Genomic DNA, 19,815 nt, shown 5'->3' on the forward strand with positions numbered 1-19,815 from the left:
CGCTGCAGAACCAGAGCAGCGCCTCAGCTCCTGTTCTGTCTCCTTCCTGTTCCTAGATAATAGTTTTCATGTCAGCACAACACACACACACACACACACACACTCGGCTGTTTGCAGTGCTTGTTTCCTAGGCTTTCAGGAGAAGCGGAGTTTTCTCAGGTACACGGCAGTGCTTCATACAGAGACAGAAAAGCCATGAATGTACCTCCAGATATCTGGTTTCAATTGGCTCGGCCTGCTTCCTGTTACAGTCTGCCCTGCCCCAGCACACAGAGTCACAGAACACTTAAAATGATTGTTTTTGGTTTTTATGTCACAAGTATTCTTATTGCACTTCAGCTAATTTTACAGGAACTTCTTTGACTGTTACCGATCATCAGTAATACTGTGGCGCTTTCACCGGCTGAGAAGCATCACTTCACGAAAGCCAGTTTTCAGACACACACAAGACAGTGCACTGCAGTGTTATCCTGTGACAGCCATGGAACTCGTTTTACTTCCCAGACTTATTTATTAGGTCAGGTATATTTTGGTCTCATGAAAGGAAACACCCCCGATCACCTGATCTGCCTTCATCCCTTCATTAGACACTGTGATGTGATTAGAGAGAAAGCTGCCTGAGTTCTTTTCACGGTCCCTAACAGTGTTGGTGGTCTCCGTTTTCACAGGCGTGGACTGCAACTGTCCCAGCTGACAGCGAGCCTCCACTCCAACCCCACATCCACGAAGAACACGCACTCAGTGAAGGAGATTTGAGTCTTCGTGGCCTCGTTTTTATCTTTGTTATTATAACTTTGTATTCTGTGTGTCACATGTGGCATCCATATGATCAATAAAAACAAACTGAAGTTGGTGTGTTTTATTTTGAAAGCTTCCGGTGATGTGCGTGTATATATGTGTGTGTGCGCGCGCTCCCGCAGAGTAGAGCTCCGGTGTGAGTCCCGGACAGAGGCAGGATCATGTCCCCGCTGCTGCTGCTGGTGCTCGGCCTGCTCCTCCCGCTGCTTCCGCTGCTCCTGCTGGTCCTGCGCGGCAGGACGAGGTGAGTCCTCCCGCATCTCTGTCCGGCCCGGCGCGGCTCGGCTCGGTTCTGATCTTTCGTGTCTGTGTTGATGAGAAAAGTTGTTGCGCGCGGAGCTCCTGATTGGCTCTGAAACGTGTCGATGATTATCGGTATTGTAACATTTTTCATGAATGTTGTTTTCGTGTTTATTCTGTAGTTTTGACCCGGGTCACGTTCACTGCTAGTCCGGCTGTAATGTTTCCCAGCAGCGAAGCAAAGGGTGGGGTAGCCTGGGGTCACTGCGGGACGGAAGTGCTCGTTATCCCGTTACAGACTCGGCACATGATAGAAGTGTGTTCAGATCGATGCTGCCACAGGAAGTGGAAGAAGATCAACACGCACACGAAAGGAAACAAAGAGATGGAGGATGAGGTCACTGAGTGAGAGACGACCAGAGGTCAAAGTGGGGAGAAGCTCCGACTCACGCACAGACCCGGTGCATCACAGAGACGTTACAGAAGCTGCGCTGAAGTCTTAGTTTGAGTCTTCGAGGCAGCTTCAGATAGATCGTGACCTGCCCCTACCCCAGTATCGCAGGCTGGTCAGCCGCGAATCTCCTCAAAACCTCCTCCTCAGGACAACTGCAGCTGAAGGAGAGGCTTCTGCTCCCCTCGGGAGACTCTGGGTCTGATGAACAGCCCAGAACTCGTGCAGAAGGACTGTCAGCACTGAGCTTTTGGGTATCGAGCTTCATCTCGATGATCCTCGGGTGACAGACTCATCGATAAGATGAGTGAAGCAGATCAGAGAGACGATCGATGCAAAAGAAAAATACAGGCAGCAAATCAGTGAAAGTTAATGAACCACAGAAGAGCAAAACAATCAGCTGAGGTGGAGAAACCCGAGGGCTGCAAAACTCCTGCAGTGAGGGTGTGCAGAGTGCCGCGTGAGGACGTGTCAGAATTACCAGAGGGGCAAACCGTCATCACCCTGCAGAGGGGAAATCGGTCCAGGGTGGTCATCCCAGTTACTAATGGCAGGAACCATGACATCACCCTCATCCTTCGCGCCGCGCCGGGCGACTGCGGCGAGTTACAGCTGTTTGCCCTGTAGACGGCGATCACTGGTTAAAACCGGCGTAAGTCGACTCCTGCCGCTGGAGGGAAGGAGCGTACGGCGAGTACGGGAGCCGTGATTTATGGGAGCCACCTGTTTCAGCTGACCCCAGATCAGCAGGTGAGACGGCTGCTTTTTCCAAAGATGAGAATGAAATGGGATGCACCCCGTCTCTGACGCAGCGTGACCGTCATCCCATCCCTCCTGTTCAACACGTGCTCAGCGTCCTGAGCAGGAGTGCATGGTTCTCAGCGCTGGTGCAAGGCGGACCATCATGGAGGACCGCAGCACACCACTCGCAGCCTTTATCACACATTTTGTGAACGGCTGCCTTCCCTTCGGCTTGTCCTCGGCTCCAGCGCAGTATAGACGAATGCTTTTGCAGGTGGGACAGGTGAGATATCTGAGCCATGTTTGGATGAATTTGGTCGGCACCGAATCATTTGAGGAGCATCTGATTGATGCGCCTGGTGTGAAGCTGACTCCAGAACAGTGTGGGGTGTTTGAAGACGCCCTCGGCTCACGAGTGACGTCGTTCACTCGGCGTTTGAAGCGAGCGGCTAACCCTGATAATCATGAAGCATCGACAGGCCAGCGCCGTCCTCCAGAAACTCTGAAGGCAGATTTCTCTGGTTTCTTTCTTCTCGCAGCAGATTTGTGGTTGCACATCCAGAGTTTCCGAGCATTTCGAACGACTGTAAGGATTTAAACGCTCAGGCTTCAAACTCTCTGCTGTTCCAGGACAGTGCCTCCTCAGACTGCACGCTCCGTTCAGCTCTGTCCTGGTTCTGGATCCTTATGCTGGATTCCCACAGCTGAGTGGGAGCGCTGATGTCCATCTGGTGGGATGTTCCAAATATTTCTGTCTTGCATTCTTGAACTCTTTGTCCCCGCGGTCGTTCTCAGAGCGCCGATCGCCTCCACGTCTTGGTCTCTGACACGCTCGGCGTCTCACAGCGGACACTCGGTGTCTCTGAAATATCAGTAACCCGGCTTATGAGCCGTGCGGTTTCACCTGGATGAGACGGACAGTGTGGTCACGTGGCACAGCGTGGGATAGAAAGGCACGCAGGGAGTGACTGAGTGAGTGGAGGTGGGAGGCTGATGTTTGAGCGTGTGCAGACACGGCTTCATTAGGTTTGGCCCGCACGTTAGTGCACACGTTAGTACTTTACACCCAACCAGCTACCGGGAGAGACTCACACCCGGTTCTCTGGTCTGATTCAGATATCTGTTGTGTTTTAACCTTGTTGTGAAGCATTTTAGTTTACCTTTGGTTTTAAATGTGTGATATGAATAAAGTTGTTTTGTATTCAGATGACGTAATGAGAGCAGATTAACTGATCGTGTCTGCGATGTCTGGCTGTCTGGCCCCAATGAAAGGCTTCCTGTCTGTGTTTGAAGAGAACTGGGCCGCCTCCAGGGTGTCCCGTGACCTTTTGCTCCCAGGAGGAAGTTCCTCTCAGTGTGAGGCACAAAGACTGGAAGTGCAGGGGAACACCGAGCGCAGCTCAGGAGGAAACTCACAGCGAGAACCTCAGATTGGTTAAAGGGAGGAACGTTTCCAGCCGCTGCACATGAATGCAGCGCAGTAATGACCCTGCTGCTCGGTCCTTTGTACAAGTTGTTTTCTCGAGGCAGTGAGGCGCTCTTCAGCTCGGACCCGGCAGGGCCGCGTTTCTCTTTGTTTCCCCCGGAGTCACGATTCCTCTCACGGCCCGTGGGAGTCGTGCAGAGTCTTAGTTCCACTTCTTGGTTACGTTTAAAGACATCTCTTTACATCTCGTTACTTTCTGCCTTTGTGTGCGTCCTTTTTACCCGAAGTCACCGTGGTCAGGTGAAGGTGATTAAGACAGAGATGTAAATGTAGTAATGAGTGAAGGAAGGCCTCGGGTTTGTGGACGTAGGGAAGGAGGACATGCAGTGACAGAGGAGGACGCTGGGACAGAAGATGCGACTCCTGGAGGGAGCAGCTCGGAGAGAAAGGCCTCACTTTGCATCGCTTTCAGAAATGCTGTGATTGTGTTGCACTTCTCTGGGGTCACGTTGTGTGTGCTTGTTTGTGTACACGAGTCCATCAGTAGTGTGAACACAGAGCATCACTGTGACCGACGACTGCTTTGAGGTGATCAGGCTGCAAACGCTGGCAGAGAGCTGAAGCCACTCTGTGTCCTCATCCCTCGGTAATTCAGGGTTTCGTTCCCTGTTTGCTAATTACGCATAACATCGGAGTCTTGTTGAGGCATGAACCGTGTAAATGTGATGCTCGTTGTGAGTGAGCCTCTGATAGTTTGTTTCTTGCTGTGTTATCAAACTGAACCTTTCTGTCCAAACTTGCAGCTGGGTGGAGTGTTTCTGGCTTTCTGTACTCGCAGCTCGTTTAGGGTTTGTAACTCGGATCAAAGTGGAGACTCGGCGCTTAAACCCACTGTTGATGTTGGGTCAGGAAGTCGAGCTCAGATTGTGACTGGGCCGGACGCGTTTTCGTGTTTCCTGAGAAATGCCTTCACGACATTCGGGCTTCCATTAACGGAGGAAGACAGAAGCAGGAGACATCTGTACCACGGCAGAGCTCTGGGTAAACGCCGGACTGCTCTGGATTACGGCCATTAGTCCAGGGAATCGGGCACAGTGCACACACGGGCTGATGCAGCATGTTAGGCTCCTTGCATTAAAACAAACTGCACTGACTGATTCACTGTTTAAAAGCAAGTTTACATGTGAGCTGACCGAACAGCAGTGAGCCCACAAAAAACAGGTCCCGAAGCTCACAGCAGGCAGACGTCTGTTTAATAATCAGCAGCAGACTCTGAAGGTGTGTGTTTATAGGAGGGAGTGTTTTTCTGCCTGAGGTTACTCTTTATTACAGTTTCACAGTCTCAGTGAACAGGAACACCTGAGCCTCCGTCCACAGGAGGATTCAAAGTTCAGATCAGGCACGCTGTGTGACGCCAGATAAACTGTTTGATGTCAAAGTCACAGAGGTGAAATAATGTGGTTTCTCTTGTGTCGCTTGCAGACGAGAAGACGAGCCCCCTTTAATAAAAGCCTGGATTCCTTTCATTGGAAAAGCTCTGGAGTTTGGGAAAGATGCCCACAAATTTCTGAAAGAACATAAGAGGAAGTTTGGAGATGTGTTTACGGTCCAGATAGCAGGTTGGTATTTCCAGCGTCCCTACCAGCCCCATTAAAGAGAGACGGCCTGTCTGCACGTTAGCAGCACAAACTCGTTAAAACAGTCCAGGGCTGCACTTCAGTCATTCATAAAAATCAAAATCCTGTAAATTATACAAGTGTGACGCACAGATTATTACGGAGCAGGTGACAGGGTGAGCCTGTGTCCATCTTTGCTTTTGACTAGGGCTGCTACGATTACGACTGATTTAATAGTCGACGCGTCGTTTGAAGCTTTGTAAGATCACAAAAGACGCAGGAATAAGTAGTAGGATTTAAGAGTGTAATAACAGACTGAAACAGAAGATGGCAGCACTGCATGTACAAGGATGCCAGCTGCTGTTAAACACCAAAGAAGAAGAAGAAGAAGAAGCTGTCCCCCACAATTCATAGCGCAGCCCAGCTCAGTTTACAACAATGGCGGCAGCTAGTTAGTTTTAATATTACTCTTATTATTCTTTCTGGGTCACAAAATAAACGTTTAACATATTTTCAGGCGAGAATGTAGCTGTGTAAACCTCAAATATCTGCTCAGTTTATCAAGACACCACATATTTTCAAAAGCGCTCCGACGTTTCCGGAGACGTCTGTTACCCACTAGCTCGATAGCTAGCCGGGGGCAAGGCTCACTAGAGCCGCTGAGAACACCGGACTCCCGGCAAATCGTTTTCAAACCCACCGCCGTCTTTCGCTACTCAGGTTAAACATGATATATGAGTCACTTAGATAACTTAAATGTTATTGTTTGGCTTTTTTTTTAGTATTTTATTTGTTCCTGAGTAAATCGGTTTGGCTGAGATTAAAATTATAGTTTTTACACAGCTGAATAAACGTCAAGCAGACAGCTGATTATCAGAAGTGTGAGATGCTCGAGAATTTACTCCGGTGTCCTGTTATATTTTAGATAGCAAGGAGTTTATTAAACTTCACTGAGACAATCTGCAAATTTCATTAAAATTTAATAAACTATCATCTTGTCTTTATTTTTAGTTAGCACCGTAAACACTTAAAGCTGTAAGCTAATGATAGTTATATAAGAGCAGATGCTGCTGGTGCAATAAGCTGTACATTGGATGATGATCTGATTAGTCGACTAATCGCAAAAATAATCGGTGACTAGTCGACTATCAAAATAATCGTTTGTGGCAGCCCTACTCTTGACACACTCCTTCTATACCCAATCACCTGAGTGACCACGAGCCAGTGAAGCTGTGCGCTGTTCCCGGGTCATTATACATATTAATGTCATGTTCAAGGTTTCTAAATAGTCAAACTTTATATTATTTACTTGTGATACTAATGTGTTTTTTCTGGGAATGATTCTGAGGAACTTATCAATAATGTAGATAATGAATAAGACAGAATTAAGGTGAATGATGGGACGCAGACACAAGTAGAAAATGAAAAAGTTGAAATAGTAAAGCAGAATAAACTCTTAGGATTGATAATATCAGACACGTAGTCATGACCAAATTAAAGATTATAACTGTCTCTGCAGACGTTTTAGTCTCGAGCTGTGAGGAAATAATGATAAAAACACACAAAATTATCTTTTCAGGACACAGTTGGGTATTTTCATCATACAAATGTCTTATTTTTACAGTCAAAATAATTAAAACTTCAGGGCTTTGTTAGTTGGTGTTAGAGTTAGATAATGTTTAGCGCTCAAAGTAATCTATTACCAGTTGATATTTAAGATCCTTTGGACCACAGAGATGGGGGATTTTAAAGTGCTCGTGGTGAGAACGTCTGGGAACGGTTTTTGTGAGTCTGTGTTTGGGTTAAATCGGTGTATAAAGACGTTTTAATGCAGTGATGGGCCGAGGCAGCATGATAACAGAACATATTACGTACACTCAGGAAGAAGCTGCATGCCTGAGCTGAGCTACGTTACTTCTTCCCACTGCTCTTTGAGCACCTGTTGTACTAGAAGATAGAGCGTATATACAGGAAGGAGAATACTGTCTTGTGTATATATGCACGCACATGCTCAAAGTGATCAGTCGGCTCCAGCTGTTTCTCTTCAGGACCACTGATCTTTCCAGCTGATCTTAGACATGCTGACCTTTTATCTTAAAAAGCTCCAGTCTGAGATTAAACACCTGATACGGTTTGCATCTTTTATAAATACAGGTAAATACATGACCTTCATCATGGATCCTTTACTGTATCCCAACATCATCAAACAAGGCCGGCAGCTGGACTTTCACGAGTTCTCCGACAGGGTGGCATCAGTTGCCTTTGGCTATCCACCTGTTACTAGCAAGTTCCCCGGCCTGAAGGAGCAGATCACACGCGGCTTCATTCTCCTCCAAGGGGATAACCTCACGCCCCTGACAGAGAGCATGATGGGTAACCTGATGCTGGTATTTCGTCAGGACTACCTGGACCAGGAGAGCAGCTGGAAGACCGCCTACATGCACAAGTTCTGCAACTCGATCATGTTCGAGGCGACCTTTCTCACCATGTACGGCAAGCCGCCATCCGCCAGCCGCCACAGCGGGATGAGCGTCCTGGAGACGGACTTCATCAAGTTTGACAAGATGTTTCCGCTCCTCATCGCTGAGATACCCATCTGGCTGCTGGGACGGACTAAGGCGATCCGCGAGAGGCTCATCAACTACTTCCTGCCGCACCAGATGTCTTGCTGGTCACATTCTTCAGAGTTCGTCAGGACACGATTCGAGATGTTTGAGCAGTACGACACGCTGAGGGATTTCGACAAAGCAGGTAGATAATTAGCTGCTGTGCAAACATGTTTCTGCTGTCCTACAGCCCAGACCTCGAGTGGCTCATGTGCAGCTGCGGTCAGAGGTCAACATCCACCCATCGTGGGCGTGAACTTGTCTTGGTCATTTCAAGTTTTGAATCACTTCTTTGAACTCTTCTAATAAATGTCCCTCAGCAAATCCCACCTTGACCAAATGCTTTTGGTTTCCATCATCAAGCTTCTACCAAGTTTTGGCTCTATATGATGATATTTATTTAATGGTAGAGTTCATTTAAATTGAACTGACTCTGCTTTTAAGCATAGTCCCAAATACTTAACGGGGGTTTGGTGGAGGCTGTTGCAGAAGCGTAATGTCAGCCTGCTTTATGTGTTTGCAGCTCCTGATGGATTTAGGCCTTTCTTCCATCCCCTGTGCAGTGTACCAGTACCACTGGCAGCTCCACAGCCCACAATATTGACAGTAATTGTTTTTCTGACCTGAGTTTAAATGCTACGTGGAAGCTTTTTGTGGATGACATTCTGCATCCTGCTGACTTTCAGCTCATCACTTTGCCATCCTGTGGGCGTCTCTGGGGAACACGGTTCCTGCTATTTTCTGGGTCATGTATTACCTGGTGAGTCACCCTGAGGCGCTGCAGTTCGTCCGTCGGGAGCTCGAGGACGTCCTGAGACTCAGCGGAGTGGAATTCAGCAGAGATAAGGATGTGACGCTGACCCCAGCGCACCTGGAGAAACTTCTCTACATGGGTACGTGCACACAGAGATTCTGCATTCGTACACTTAGAGATGTGAACCTGAAGATCATTGACCCGACTTTCTCCACAGAGAGCGCCATTGAGGAGAGCCTCCGCCTGTGCTCGGCCTCCATGAACATCCGGGTGGCTCAGGAGGACTTCAGTCTCCGTCTGGATGCCGAGCGCTCGGCGGCCGTCAGAAAGGGAGACATCATTGCCCTGTACCCTCAGGCTATGCACCTGGACCCCGAGATCTACGAGGACCCAGAGGTAAGCTGGACCACTTTTCAACTTAAAAGGACTCAGTGCACCTTAATACATGCGTTTGTTGTTTTGAACTGATTACATGCCTGCCTTCAGTGCCTTAAGGTGAGACTTTAAAAAATCCAAATGACAGCGTGGCATTTCTGTCTTTGCGTTTGTATTCAGAGGGACTGTTACCCCTGAAGCCTTGAATCCCTGCAGAATGACAGTTCTGGTTTTTGTGTAACTTTAAGGTGTTTTCATCCAGTCATGTGATCAACTCCAAATTAAGAGGAAAGTCTGGAAACCTTTGAAATCCACACAGACTGATTATCTGCTGTTGGGGGAAATGATGGGTTATTAAAGCAGCACAGGGAACAATACTGCCATCTGTTGGCATTTTAGTCGAACTCCATCCTCCATCCATTTTTCTTCTGCTTTCCAGCTTATCAGCACCTCAGCCTGTCCCAGGAGTGACGGGGTGAAAGGTCATCATTCTGTGGCAGGGCTCCATCTGAGCCCAGGTTTATTAAGTCGGTGGTTTCTTCCTCTCAGGGCTTATAGCCGAAGCTGTAACAGTCATTTGAAGTGAAGGGATGCCACGTTTGACTGTTGTTCGTCACGCTGTCGTTCTTCTCTCTGTGCCGTCAGACGTTCCGGTTCGACCGCTACGTGCAGAACGGCCAGAAGAAGACCAGCTTCTACAAGCGTGGCCAGAAGCTCAAGCATTACCTCATGCCTTTCGGCTCAGGTGCCACCAAGTGTCCCGGACGTTTCTTCGCAATCAATGAGATCAAACAGTTCCTGTCCGTGATCCTGCTTTACTTGGACCTGGAGTTGGAGGAGGGCCAGAGCAAAGCCACCTTGGACCTCAGCAGAGCCGGCCTGGGAGTCATGCTACCAGCTGAAGATGTCCGCTTCCGCTACAGGCTGCGGCCTGTCTAACGGGGACCCCACCAGCAGGTGAGGTTCCTCTGCACGGGCATATCCAACCTGGTGTTCGTAGAATTCTCGATCACGTTCTGCTCAGATTTTTCTAATTTCTGCTTCATTTTCAGTCGTCCTGGTTCCCTGTGAGCGTCGACCTCACGGCGTGCACTTCTGCGCACAGCCTGGACAGTGAGAGACCAGAAAGAACCAGACGTGCTGCACATGAACGGCTGTGGAGACGTTGGACAGGTTGAAGCTTCCAGCCTGTCTGATTTTTTGCCTTAAAGCTTCGTCAGTTTTAAAAGAAGACCGAAAGTAATTACTACGTATTTTTGCACCTTCGTTATTGTCCTTGTTTTCTGTGCCTCGGTTCTGTTTGCCAGTATGTACCTTTATGTAGCACTGGGGTGTAAATCCTGTATGAGCCAGGAGCTTCAGGTAAACAGTGTTGCATTTGCATGCTTTCATATTAACACTGCAGCTCTCAAAGTTAAAGGAACAGTCCACACTGTGTAGTAAGTCCGGCCGCGGTTAGCTTAGCTTTCCGTAAACACAAGCGTCCACAGCGTACTTTAGAGTCGGCTGTTAGCACCGTTAGATTGAGAATTTCTACAATGGCGGACTTTGACAAAATACTGTTAATTTTACTCTCTGCAGTGTTTACATGCTTACACACACACAGTTGCTGTCCCTCCACAAACAGCACTCGGTTCTGCTTCTGTGCCCCGTCTTTGTTTACTCTTTCCCACCCAGGCTTCTAGGCTTCTGATTGGCCAACATTTCTACACGGTTAGGAATATATCGCCACCTGTTGCTTTGGCATGTTCCTAGCAACGTTTTCCTTCATTTTTGCGTCTACCTGTGGACGGGATTTTTTTTATTTTTTAAACGAGAACGGAAAATCTCAGTTTTCAAAAATACCCGTGTACGTGTGGACGTAGCCTAAAGCTGTCAGCAGACTGAGAAGTAAACTTGTCAGATCAGGGGTGTCCGACTCCAGGCCTCGAGGGCCGGCGTCCTGCAGGCTAAATGACGACCTCCTTACATGTCTTGAAGGTCTCCAGAGGCCTGGTGATGAACTAATCATGTGATTCAGGTGTGCTGACCCAGGGTGAGATCTGCAGGACACCGGCCCTCGAGGCCTGGAGTTGGACCCTCCTGTGTTAGCTGTCCTCAGGTTAATACCGGTTTGTCCCACAGGGTGCAGCGAGTCAGTGCCACCTGCATGTAACAAGGTCAGCCATTAACGGCACGCTCTTAGTCAGAGCGGTGGCGTGGCCCTCTGAGGCGCGTGTAAAAACACCCGATGATAACCCTGCACCAGACTTCCTGGACAGTGAGGCTGTTCCTGTAGCGCCACCTAGTGTCAACACGCTGAGCACGTCAGACTGCAGGTGGAAAATGATGTTTCAGATCTGTGGTGTGACGTGCACAGTGAACCAGCTGACAGATTTAATGTGAAACTGAACCACCTGTGGATGAACTGTGCGAGGACCTGCAGGGCGCCGTTAAAGGAGCAGTTCACCTCAAAATCAGGTGTATTGTAGGTCTGACTGCTCTTCCCTCAGGGGGATGTGAGGAGATGTGAGGAGATGCACCGACACCGAGCTTTTAACAAGTGTTTCATTCAGGAACTATTTTCTTTGCACTAATTACTCTAAAATGCGTTGATTTGATTTGGGGGTGAGCCGTCCCTTTACTGCAGCCTGTGGACGAGATACTTTGTGCCAGTGTACAGAGGGCCTGATACTCCACAGTAATACCTGTACATGTGTATTTTGATGTATTTCAGGTGATTTTGGTCTTTTATTATTAAAATAAAATGTAACGTGCTGTGTCGCGTGGTGTTATGTAACCTGAGCCGCACAGACGCCGAGCACGACCAGCTTCTCTCTAAAATCACGTCTTTCTTTGGCCATGAAGATCTAAACAGAGCAGACAGATTTAATCAGGGTGATGATTACAGCTCCACTCAGGAAATGTATTCAGCAGTTACGCCTAGTGCCAGGAGACGCACACCATCGAACACTAATGACGCAGTGGTTCCCAAACTGTTTTTGCTGGGCCCCCCTTTGTTTTACAAGAAAAATGTGATGAACTGCAGAATAGCAGATAGAGACGAAATACTGTTAATCTGACTGTCTGCAGGTTTTACACCCAGTTCCTGTCCCTCTGTTTACAAAGGCAGAGGCGTCACGGTGTGATTATTTTACTGTAGTTGTTTTTTTCCTGTGTAATAATATTCAACACTGATCTCAATACACTTTTCAAAAAATGCAAAATGGGTTTAAAAACATAAACAGCTGTGGGATCCTGTTTGTCCGTGACAGGGGGAACAAATCGTGGCAGGATCAGCCTGATGTTATTTGTATCCAGCTGTAACTTTACTGTATAAAGAGCAAACATCTCCAAAATGTCAGGAGTAGTTAGTCATTACAACAAGTGTTTGTGAACTAAAAATCAAGAAGGTGGGATCCTGTTTGTCCTGATTTGAACAGCCCAGCGCTGCTCCCGACGCAGGGGAAACCAACCCTGCAGGGAGACCTACCTCGGCACTTGTGCAGGTGAAGCCAAAGGGAGGATTTGCTTCACCATATTTTCTTTGGCTTAGAATGAAGTTGGTTTGGAAACATATTCAGCGATGCTCCATCTCCTGCTTTGCGTTTCTGTGGGCGCCCCGTGCTAGCAGTGTCCAAGCGTTTTGTTTTTTCCCCTCTTTTCATATCGCGCACCCCCCCCCGCAATGCCTCTGCAGCCCCCCCTAGGGGGCGGGCCCCACACTTTGGGAAGCTCTGGGTTAGGCTAACAGAGAGCAATAATTGTGGTTCTTCTTATGTAAAACTGATTATCTGTGAACGAACAGACTCCAGAACAGCTTTTATAAGGGTAACCCTAACCCTAATCAATGCTCACAGCTGACCTGATTGGCTACCTCCCTGGACTTTTTTGGGGGCAATAACAATAATAATAAACATGCACTCATTCTTTTATTTATTTATCAACTCATCCTTTTTTGCGCTTACCTTTCTGGCACTTCAAGTTACAGTGCTGTGTTTAGTTGTGCGTAGCGCCGACATGGGACAGTTTGATGTTGTTGCATTGTTGTGCTTGGTGTGACTGTGCAATGACAATAAAGACTTGTATTATGTTAATAGGCTTTTGGGTTTGGTTAAAGCAGCTAACCCAAAGAAAGCTGGCTCTCTGCAGCTCTGAGACCAAAGCTGACAGCAGGTCAGAGCGGCGTCTGCAGCCTCGGCCTTGATGGGAACGTTTTGTTAAACTGTCCTGCTTGTCCTGGAATGATGTTAAACCTGATCCCCTCGTGCCACCTCAGACAGACCACATATTTGAGCAAGAGTAAACAGTGAAGGATCCGCGTGCGCGATCCCTGCTTCTGTTCCAGGAAGCAGCGGTACATGTGATTAACATTTATGTTGCTGTAATCGCAGTGATTTAGTTTGGTCACACTCTCATCTTGTTGGAGATGAAGTGAAGCTTAGGTTGAGATGACTTTAGGACTAGCTGTGGGTCATCGCGGGCTGCAGCAGTGCTGAACGCGTCCGGATCTGTTCGCACGACGAACACGGTCACTGAATGTTGTCAGGCAGCTTTTTAAATGCACAACAGAATCTAAATCACCCCGAATCACACACAGATGAACAGTGCTGTCTGTTTCAAAGTTCCTCTCAGCTGTTCCTGTGTCTCGCCACAGCAGACGGAGCCACAGACACCCCCGTCTGTCCAGCCTCGTGACCTCTGACCCACGGTTCACAGGCGCTTCGCCGCAGAGCCACTAGCCACAGCTGAGAGCTGGATTTCAAGATCCAGGTCAAAGAAGCAGCTTCATCTATGACAGAAACGCTGAAGTCGGCCATTTCTTGGCTCCACTGGGTTAAAATAGATGCTCTGCTCTGTATGAGCCGGTTGCCATGGTGAACGCTCAGAATGGGTCCTAGCAGGAGGCCGAGGACGAAGCTGCAGCTCAGGATTTATTCACTGACTCTGCTTTCAAGCCAGCACGTGTGTTTATTGAGCATTTCCATCAGTTTGCATCGCGCTGGTAGAGGAGGCTGCAGATCAGTTAAGCATAAGTGCCACCGTGCTGACTCGAGGCTGCAGGCGCTCTGTGAACGACGACTCTGGGGGTCGCTCTCCTACGTGACTCTCAGTTCACTGTTTGGATTAAAGTTACAATAAAGTATCATTAAACCTGAACTCCCCAACATGAATCTGCCGTTAAAGGTCAACATGGAGTGCTCGACCCGTATGAGGCCAGAGGCCTGTGACCGTTCTGTGCTTCCTGAATTCTGTACATTCAGGTGGGTTTGCTGTGGCTGGTCTCCGGTCAGCCTCTGTGCACGTGTCAATGAAGGAAAACAAGGAAAGCACAGCAAAGAGTCTGAATGATGTCAAAGCTTTCCTCCGTTGGTCTTCTGATCTTCTGTTTAGAGGAGTTTGTACTCCCAGATCAGGCTGTCAGTCGGAGTTTCTCGCTCCGTAACTTCATGGAATGAAGATGAACCTGATAAACACTCCTCCTCCTCTGCTCTGCATCTTCTCAGCTTTCTGTGTGCACCAAACTGCACTTTTTCTTCTGCCTGTCTGAAGGTAATCCTCAAATACAACAAAGACTGCTCTTCATGACTCGGCACACAACATGTTCATGTTCTGTAATTTCACAACATTTACAGTTCTCGTGAGTTATGAGGAGGCGAGGAGAGGTTGGGTGCTCTGTAATCCAGCCTGCACACCTGACGATACTGTCCTCTGCACTAAACACATACTCGTTAGTGAGTACAGGAGGATTATCTTCCCCTTTCATCAACCTGCTGTTCCTACACTGTAAGCATGCTTTTAGATACTAACACCTGACATAAGATAAGATAAACCTTTATCAGGGAAATTTGCTTGAACATGAAACAAAGTGGACAGTACAAAGATAAGAGCAGCAAAAATTAAGAAAAACAATAGAATTGAATAGAATTGTATGTCAGTTGTGCAATAGTAGCAATACTGTACATAAGTGAGACGAGAGGCGACCATTGTGTGTTGGATGTGTGTGTGTTGTTATCTGCAAATCAGATTCAGGAGAGTTAAAATAAACTGTTGGATCTGTTTGTGGACCTGCTGGTTTCCCAGCCGAGCATTCACATTTTTCAGCAAGTGTCATGAAATTCTTGTCATGACATGTTGGGAAGAAGGAATGTCCAGATGTAGAAGCAGGAAGCGGTGCGGAGCGAGGCCGCACACATTCACTCATTATTAAAGTAGAAATCACGTCTTGTTCTGTGTGTCAGATCTCTCAGCACAGCTGCTCCAGGCTCGTGCGTTACACGCTGATCATTTATTATTATTTATTATTATCGACTGAATGCTTCATTTTCAGCTTCTCTGATTTTGGTCAAAAGTCCTCTACAGTGATCAGATTTCTGTTCTTCTAACAGCAGCTCTGTACTGCACACGCACAAATGTGCAAATATGAGTAAAGCTCCAAGTTGTGATAGGCAGGTTGATCTCAGTGTGTTATAGGAGGCATGAGTGCTGAGTGTATTCGCAAAGACGAGCACACTGCGGGCTCCTGAAGGGCCCGATCACCTGTGATGACCTCTGTCCTCTCCTGGCGATGCAGGTAGCTGCGCTCACTGGGTCTGGAAGAGGAGGGGGGCGGTCTTGTGATGCATGTTGACATCATATTTGGACTGGAATGAAGTTAAACCTGATAGCTTCTTTCTGCTGCCTGCTCTTAAACACAGCAGCTGGTTTCTGTCCGCATATTTCCTGCTGCTGTCGTGTCATGCAGACGTGCGACGGACTGGCGCGAGTTTGGGTTCGGATCAGAACTCGCCTTTAATCTGCTGAGAAGAGAAACTCTTGGCTGTCTCACAGAATTAAAATGCCTCAACTGCACAGAAAAAAGTTGTGCTGCTTGATCTGTCTGGATCTGCTGAAGGATCCGGTGACTCTTCCCTGCGGGCACAGCTACTGCATGATCTGCATTAACAACCATTGGGATGGAGAGGATCAAAGGGGGGTTCACTCTTGTCCCCAGTGCAGGAAAACCTTCATACCGAGGCCAGTGCTGGGCAAAAACACCATGTTAGCAGAGTTGGTAGAGGAGCTGAAGAAAACTGAACTCCAAGCTGCTCCTCCTGTTCATCACAACTATGCTGGACCTGGAGATGTGCCCTGTGATTTCTGCACTGGGAGGAAGCAGAGAGCCACCAAGTCCTGTCTACAGTGTCTGGCCTCCTACTGCGACGATCATCTCCAGCCTCACTACGATTCCCAGGCCTTTCAGAGCCACAAACTGGTTGAAGCCTCAGCAAACCTCCAAGAAAAAATCTGCTCTCTCCACAACAAAGTGAAGGAAGTTTTCTGCCGCAGTGACAAGCAGTGTATCTGCTACCTCTGCTCTATCAGCGAACACAAAGGCCACGACGTCGTGTCACTGGCAGCAGAGCGGGCCGAGAGGCAGAATGAGCTCGATCCATGTTGGCAAAACATCCAGCAGAGAATCCAAGACTTGGAGCAAGATCTGACAGTGCTTCAGAAGCAGGTGGGGGTCATCAACATTTCTGCCGATGAAGCAGCAAGGAATAGCCAGATGGTGTTCAGCCAGCTGGCCCAACTCATCGCGAGACGAAGCTCCGAAGTGCAGCAGCAGATCAGAATCCAGCAGGAAACAGAAACGCGTCGGGTCAAAGAGCTCAAGGAGAAGCTGCAGAACGAGATCGCCGAGTTAAAGAAGAAAGACTGGGAGCTGAAGCAGCTTTCATACACCGAGGACCACCACCACTTTCTACTCACTTTCTACTCGCTGTCAGCACTCGGCAAATCTACACACACCGGCGTCAACGTCCCTCCTCCGAGCTTTGAGGAGGTGACGGCGGCGGTATCGCAGCTCAAAGACAAACTCCAAGACCTTCTGAGTCAGGGCTGGACCCAAGGAGAGGCGCCACTGAGACCAGCAGAGCTCGAGGGTTCAGGGAAGCAACCGCATATAGTGCCAGCACCAACATCCTTCATAACAAAAGAAGAAGAAGTCAAATCGGCAGCCTTCCAACAACAACTACGTGTGGTGCCACCACCACCAGCACCGCCATCTTTTGTGACAAAAGAAGAAGTCGTCAAATCAGCAGCCTTCCAACAACCACGTGTGGTTCCACCAGCAGAGCCCAAGAGTTTCTTGAAACAACCCCGTTTTCCACCAGCACCACATCTAACAGCTCCTCTAACAGCTTTTCTGGCAACAGCAGCACGCATAAATTCATTGAAACACCGTGTGGTGCCACCAGCAGAGCCCACGGCTTTGGCCCCACTACACCCAGCTTTGGTGACGCCGCCGCTACCTTTTGCACCGCCGACAGAGCCCAAGACCAGAAACGAATTCTTACAGTATATGTGTCCAATCACGCTGGATCCAAATACAGTGAGCAAATGGCTGTCACTGTCTGAGGGGAACAGGAAGGTCACGTACATGAAGAAGGAGCAGTTGTATCCTGATCACCCAGAGAGGTTCAGCGACAGCCTTCAGGTCCTCGGCAAAGAAGCTCTGAGTGGACGGTGTTACTGGGAGGTGAAGTGGAGCAAGTTTGTTGCTATAGCGGTTGCCTACAAGAGCATCAGCAGAACAGGAAGTGAGAGTGGATTCGGATTCAACGACAAGTCGTGGGCGTTGTGGTGTCACAATAACGAGTTCAGACATGACAGCACCACCATCTTCCTACAGGTTCCTCAGTCCAGCAAGATCGGGGTGTACGTGGATCAGAGCGCAGGACTCTCCTTCAAAAGGTAGAGACCACCTTCACAGAGCCCCTCCACGTCGGATTCTGGGTTTGTTCGGGATCTGCCAAGTTGGTTCAGCTGCTGTAGGATTTCTTTCTGCTTGAACTTCATTTCTTCTGTCTCTGTCCGTCACTTCAGAAGTCAGCAAAGAAGCCATTTTTCCAAGTTTCAAGCCACTCCGAGGAGCTGTTTCTGTACGTACTGTCAAGCCATTTAGAAATCGTTTGGACAAAGTAAATTAAAAGGAAAAAAGAGCTCTAATAATTCTGAATGAAACTAAGGATACTTTATCGTATGTGACACCTAATGGTTATCTATTGTTAATCGAGTAGAAATAGGGCTGATCAAAATGCTTTTATGTTTTATTTTGATTTGTTAATTATTTTTCTTTCAGTGATTAAAACCAACTTCTTTTCTCTTTTTTCTAAACTGAGGACCTGATGACTTTGAACTTTTCTTGTCCATCTTCCATCGGTTTTAATTTTGCACTCCAGTATGAACACTCATCCCCCAGACCTACACCTTATTCACAGATTCACTTTGTCTAAGGTTTATTTCTGGGATTTCACACAACCCAGGATTCAAATCATGAATACATGATGGGCTTGGATTTACATCATTATAAATGAAATGTGCTCTATTTGGAAGCAGCAGCCTGTTTACTTGCACTGCTGTAACTGGAGCCTCATCGTCTTGTCTTTCTATATACTGGACTGTATGTAGCGGAGATGACAATAAAGTTTACTTTGACTTCAGCAGCGCGCAGGCGCACCGAGGGCTCTCGCGCTCATTTTTCCCTATAGAAAAAACATTGGTGCAAATTATAAGTCTGTATCATGATGTCTGGTGTTTTCGTGTTTGTTGGTTTGTTTTTATTTTGCTTTATTTTGCGAGTTGGTTATTAGACGCTGCTCCAGCCAGTGAAGCCCCCGCCGTCCCGCCCTCTCCTCTCTGTGCCACCAGCAGCAGGCGCACCTTGCAAACGGAGGGCGCCCTTACTCCCAGCAAATGGGCGATAGAAAACCGATCGGTGCCTGTGACATTCCCACTATGCGCTGGCTGATGTCGGGCAGCATGAGCATGGGCAGCATTTTTTTTTGCCGATGCCCGTGATGCCGCCCTGGGCTACCGCCGGTGTCGCCCGAATCAAGAACCGCTACTGGCTCCACAAATGTATTAGACCAGCATCCAGTCCGTGTTTATGACACAGCGTTCCTGTCATGCTCCATCTGCCACTGTGCACTTTGATGTTTTATTGTTATTGTTGTTACACATGAGCGTAAAATTCACAGTTTTACAAAAAAGCTGAAAAAAGTAAATCAGATTATTATTTGATTAACGTGACACATTAAAGTTATTTACTTGCATTCCTGGAAAAAAGGTTTTAGCGGTTAAGTGATGTGACTGAGCTGCTGGCTCAACTATAGGTGTAAAAACATGAAGTCACGTGTTTATGTGTTTCCTTGATTTAAGAGAATTACAACACGTTTTGACAGAATCTTACAGGATCTGAGTTTCTCCTTTTTATGGCAGGTAGTCTGATATTGTTTGAGCACTTCACTGGTTTATTAAAGCGTCTGTATCTTATTGTTTGGTGGCGCTACTTATTTCTTCATGTTTGTGGAGATTTATGCTTGTGTTTTAGCGCCCTCTAGGGGACACTGGGCACACATAAACCCTGGTAAAGCCTTCAGGTCACGTGTTGGTCTGTTTGTTACATTATTCCACTCGTGATATTTTTGTATCTCCATGCTGAAGATGTTGGATCAGAGCAGCGTCTCCTTAAACTGCAGACAGACTACAAATCCTTTGTGGGCGTATATTCATATGATCGCGTGTTTCTGAGAATTCACAGCAGTGTTTGCAGTAATTATTGGTTACAAAGTACCCCGTAGCCCTTATGATCTATAGATGAGTTATATGAGTTTTATTTGCACACAGCTGAAGCAGACTTATATAAACAAGGTAACATTTATTCACAGAGAGGTCGTAGGTCAGCTGCAGCACTGTACCCTAAACAGGCCTAATGTTAACAGAAGCTGTGATTGTAAAGAAGCTAAGCAGACCACTTCTTTGGTTTTGCAGCCCTCAGGACTACC

At 47.7% G+C, this 19,815-nt stretch overlaps 1 protein-coding gene and 1 pseudogene across 2 annotated transcripts; both read left to right on the plus strand.

The window, feature by feature from the left end:
* The first annotated feature begins 206 nt into the window (after positions 1–206).
* On the plus strand, positions 207–11,764 carry cyp7b1 (cytochrome P450, family 7, subfamily B, polypeptide 1). Of its 2 annotated transcripts, XM_084912219.1 has the most exons (7): positions 220–1,042; positions 5,139–5,275; positions 7,427–8,023; positions 8,565–8,771; positions 8,850–9,028; positions 9,653–9,964; positions 10,060–11,764. In XM_084912219.1, the coding sequence occupies exons 1-6, from the start codon at positions 960–962 to the stop codon at positions 9,944–9,946; spliced, it is 1,497 nt and encodes a 498-aa protein (XP_084768345.1). In that variant the 5' UTR covers positions 220–959; the 3' UTR covers positions 9,947–9,964; positions 10,060–11,764. The 2 variants fall into 2 exon arrangements, with proteins under 2 accessions (XP_084768344.1, XP_084768345.1); XM_084912218.1 differs by having other exon boundaries at positions 207–1,042; positions 8,565–9,028.
* A 109-nt stretch (positions 11,765–11,873) lies between these two features.
* LOC146368685 (E3 ubiquitin/ISG15 ligase TRIM25-like) lies at positions 11,874–19,729 on the plus strand (annotated as a pseudogene).
* Positions 19,730–19,815: the final 86 nt, after the last annotated feature.

The sequence above is a fragment of the Perissodus microlepis genome, chromosome 18 (assembly GCF_051167445.1).
Source record: "Perissodus microlepis isolate ML-2025 ecotype Zambia chromosome 18, ASM5116744v1, whole genome shotgun sequence".
Taxonomy (NCBI): Eukaryota; Metazoa; Chordata; class Actinopteri; order Cichliformes; family Cichlidae; genus Perissodus; species Perissodus microlepis.

What these genes read in the sequence shown, in the direction of transcription:
- cyp7b1 (XM_084912218.1), top strand. Translation starts at nt 960, where the DNA reads ATGTCCCCGCTGCTGCTGCTGGTGCTCGGCCTGCTCCTCCCGCTGCTT. An exon ending in GAGGGATTTCGACAAAGCAG is followed by an intron (nt 8,024 to 8,564) that starts GTAGATAATTAG and finishes GCTGACTTTCAG; the next exon opens with CTCATCACTTTGCCATCCTG. An exon ending in AGATCTACGAGGACCCAGAG is followed by an intron (nt 9,029 to 9,652) that starts GTAAGCTGGACC and finishes CTGTGCCGTCAG; the next exon opens with ACGTTCCGGTTCGACCGCTA.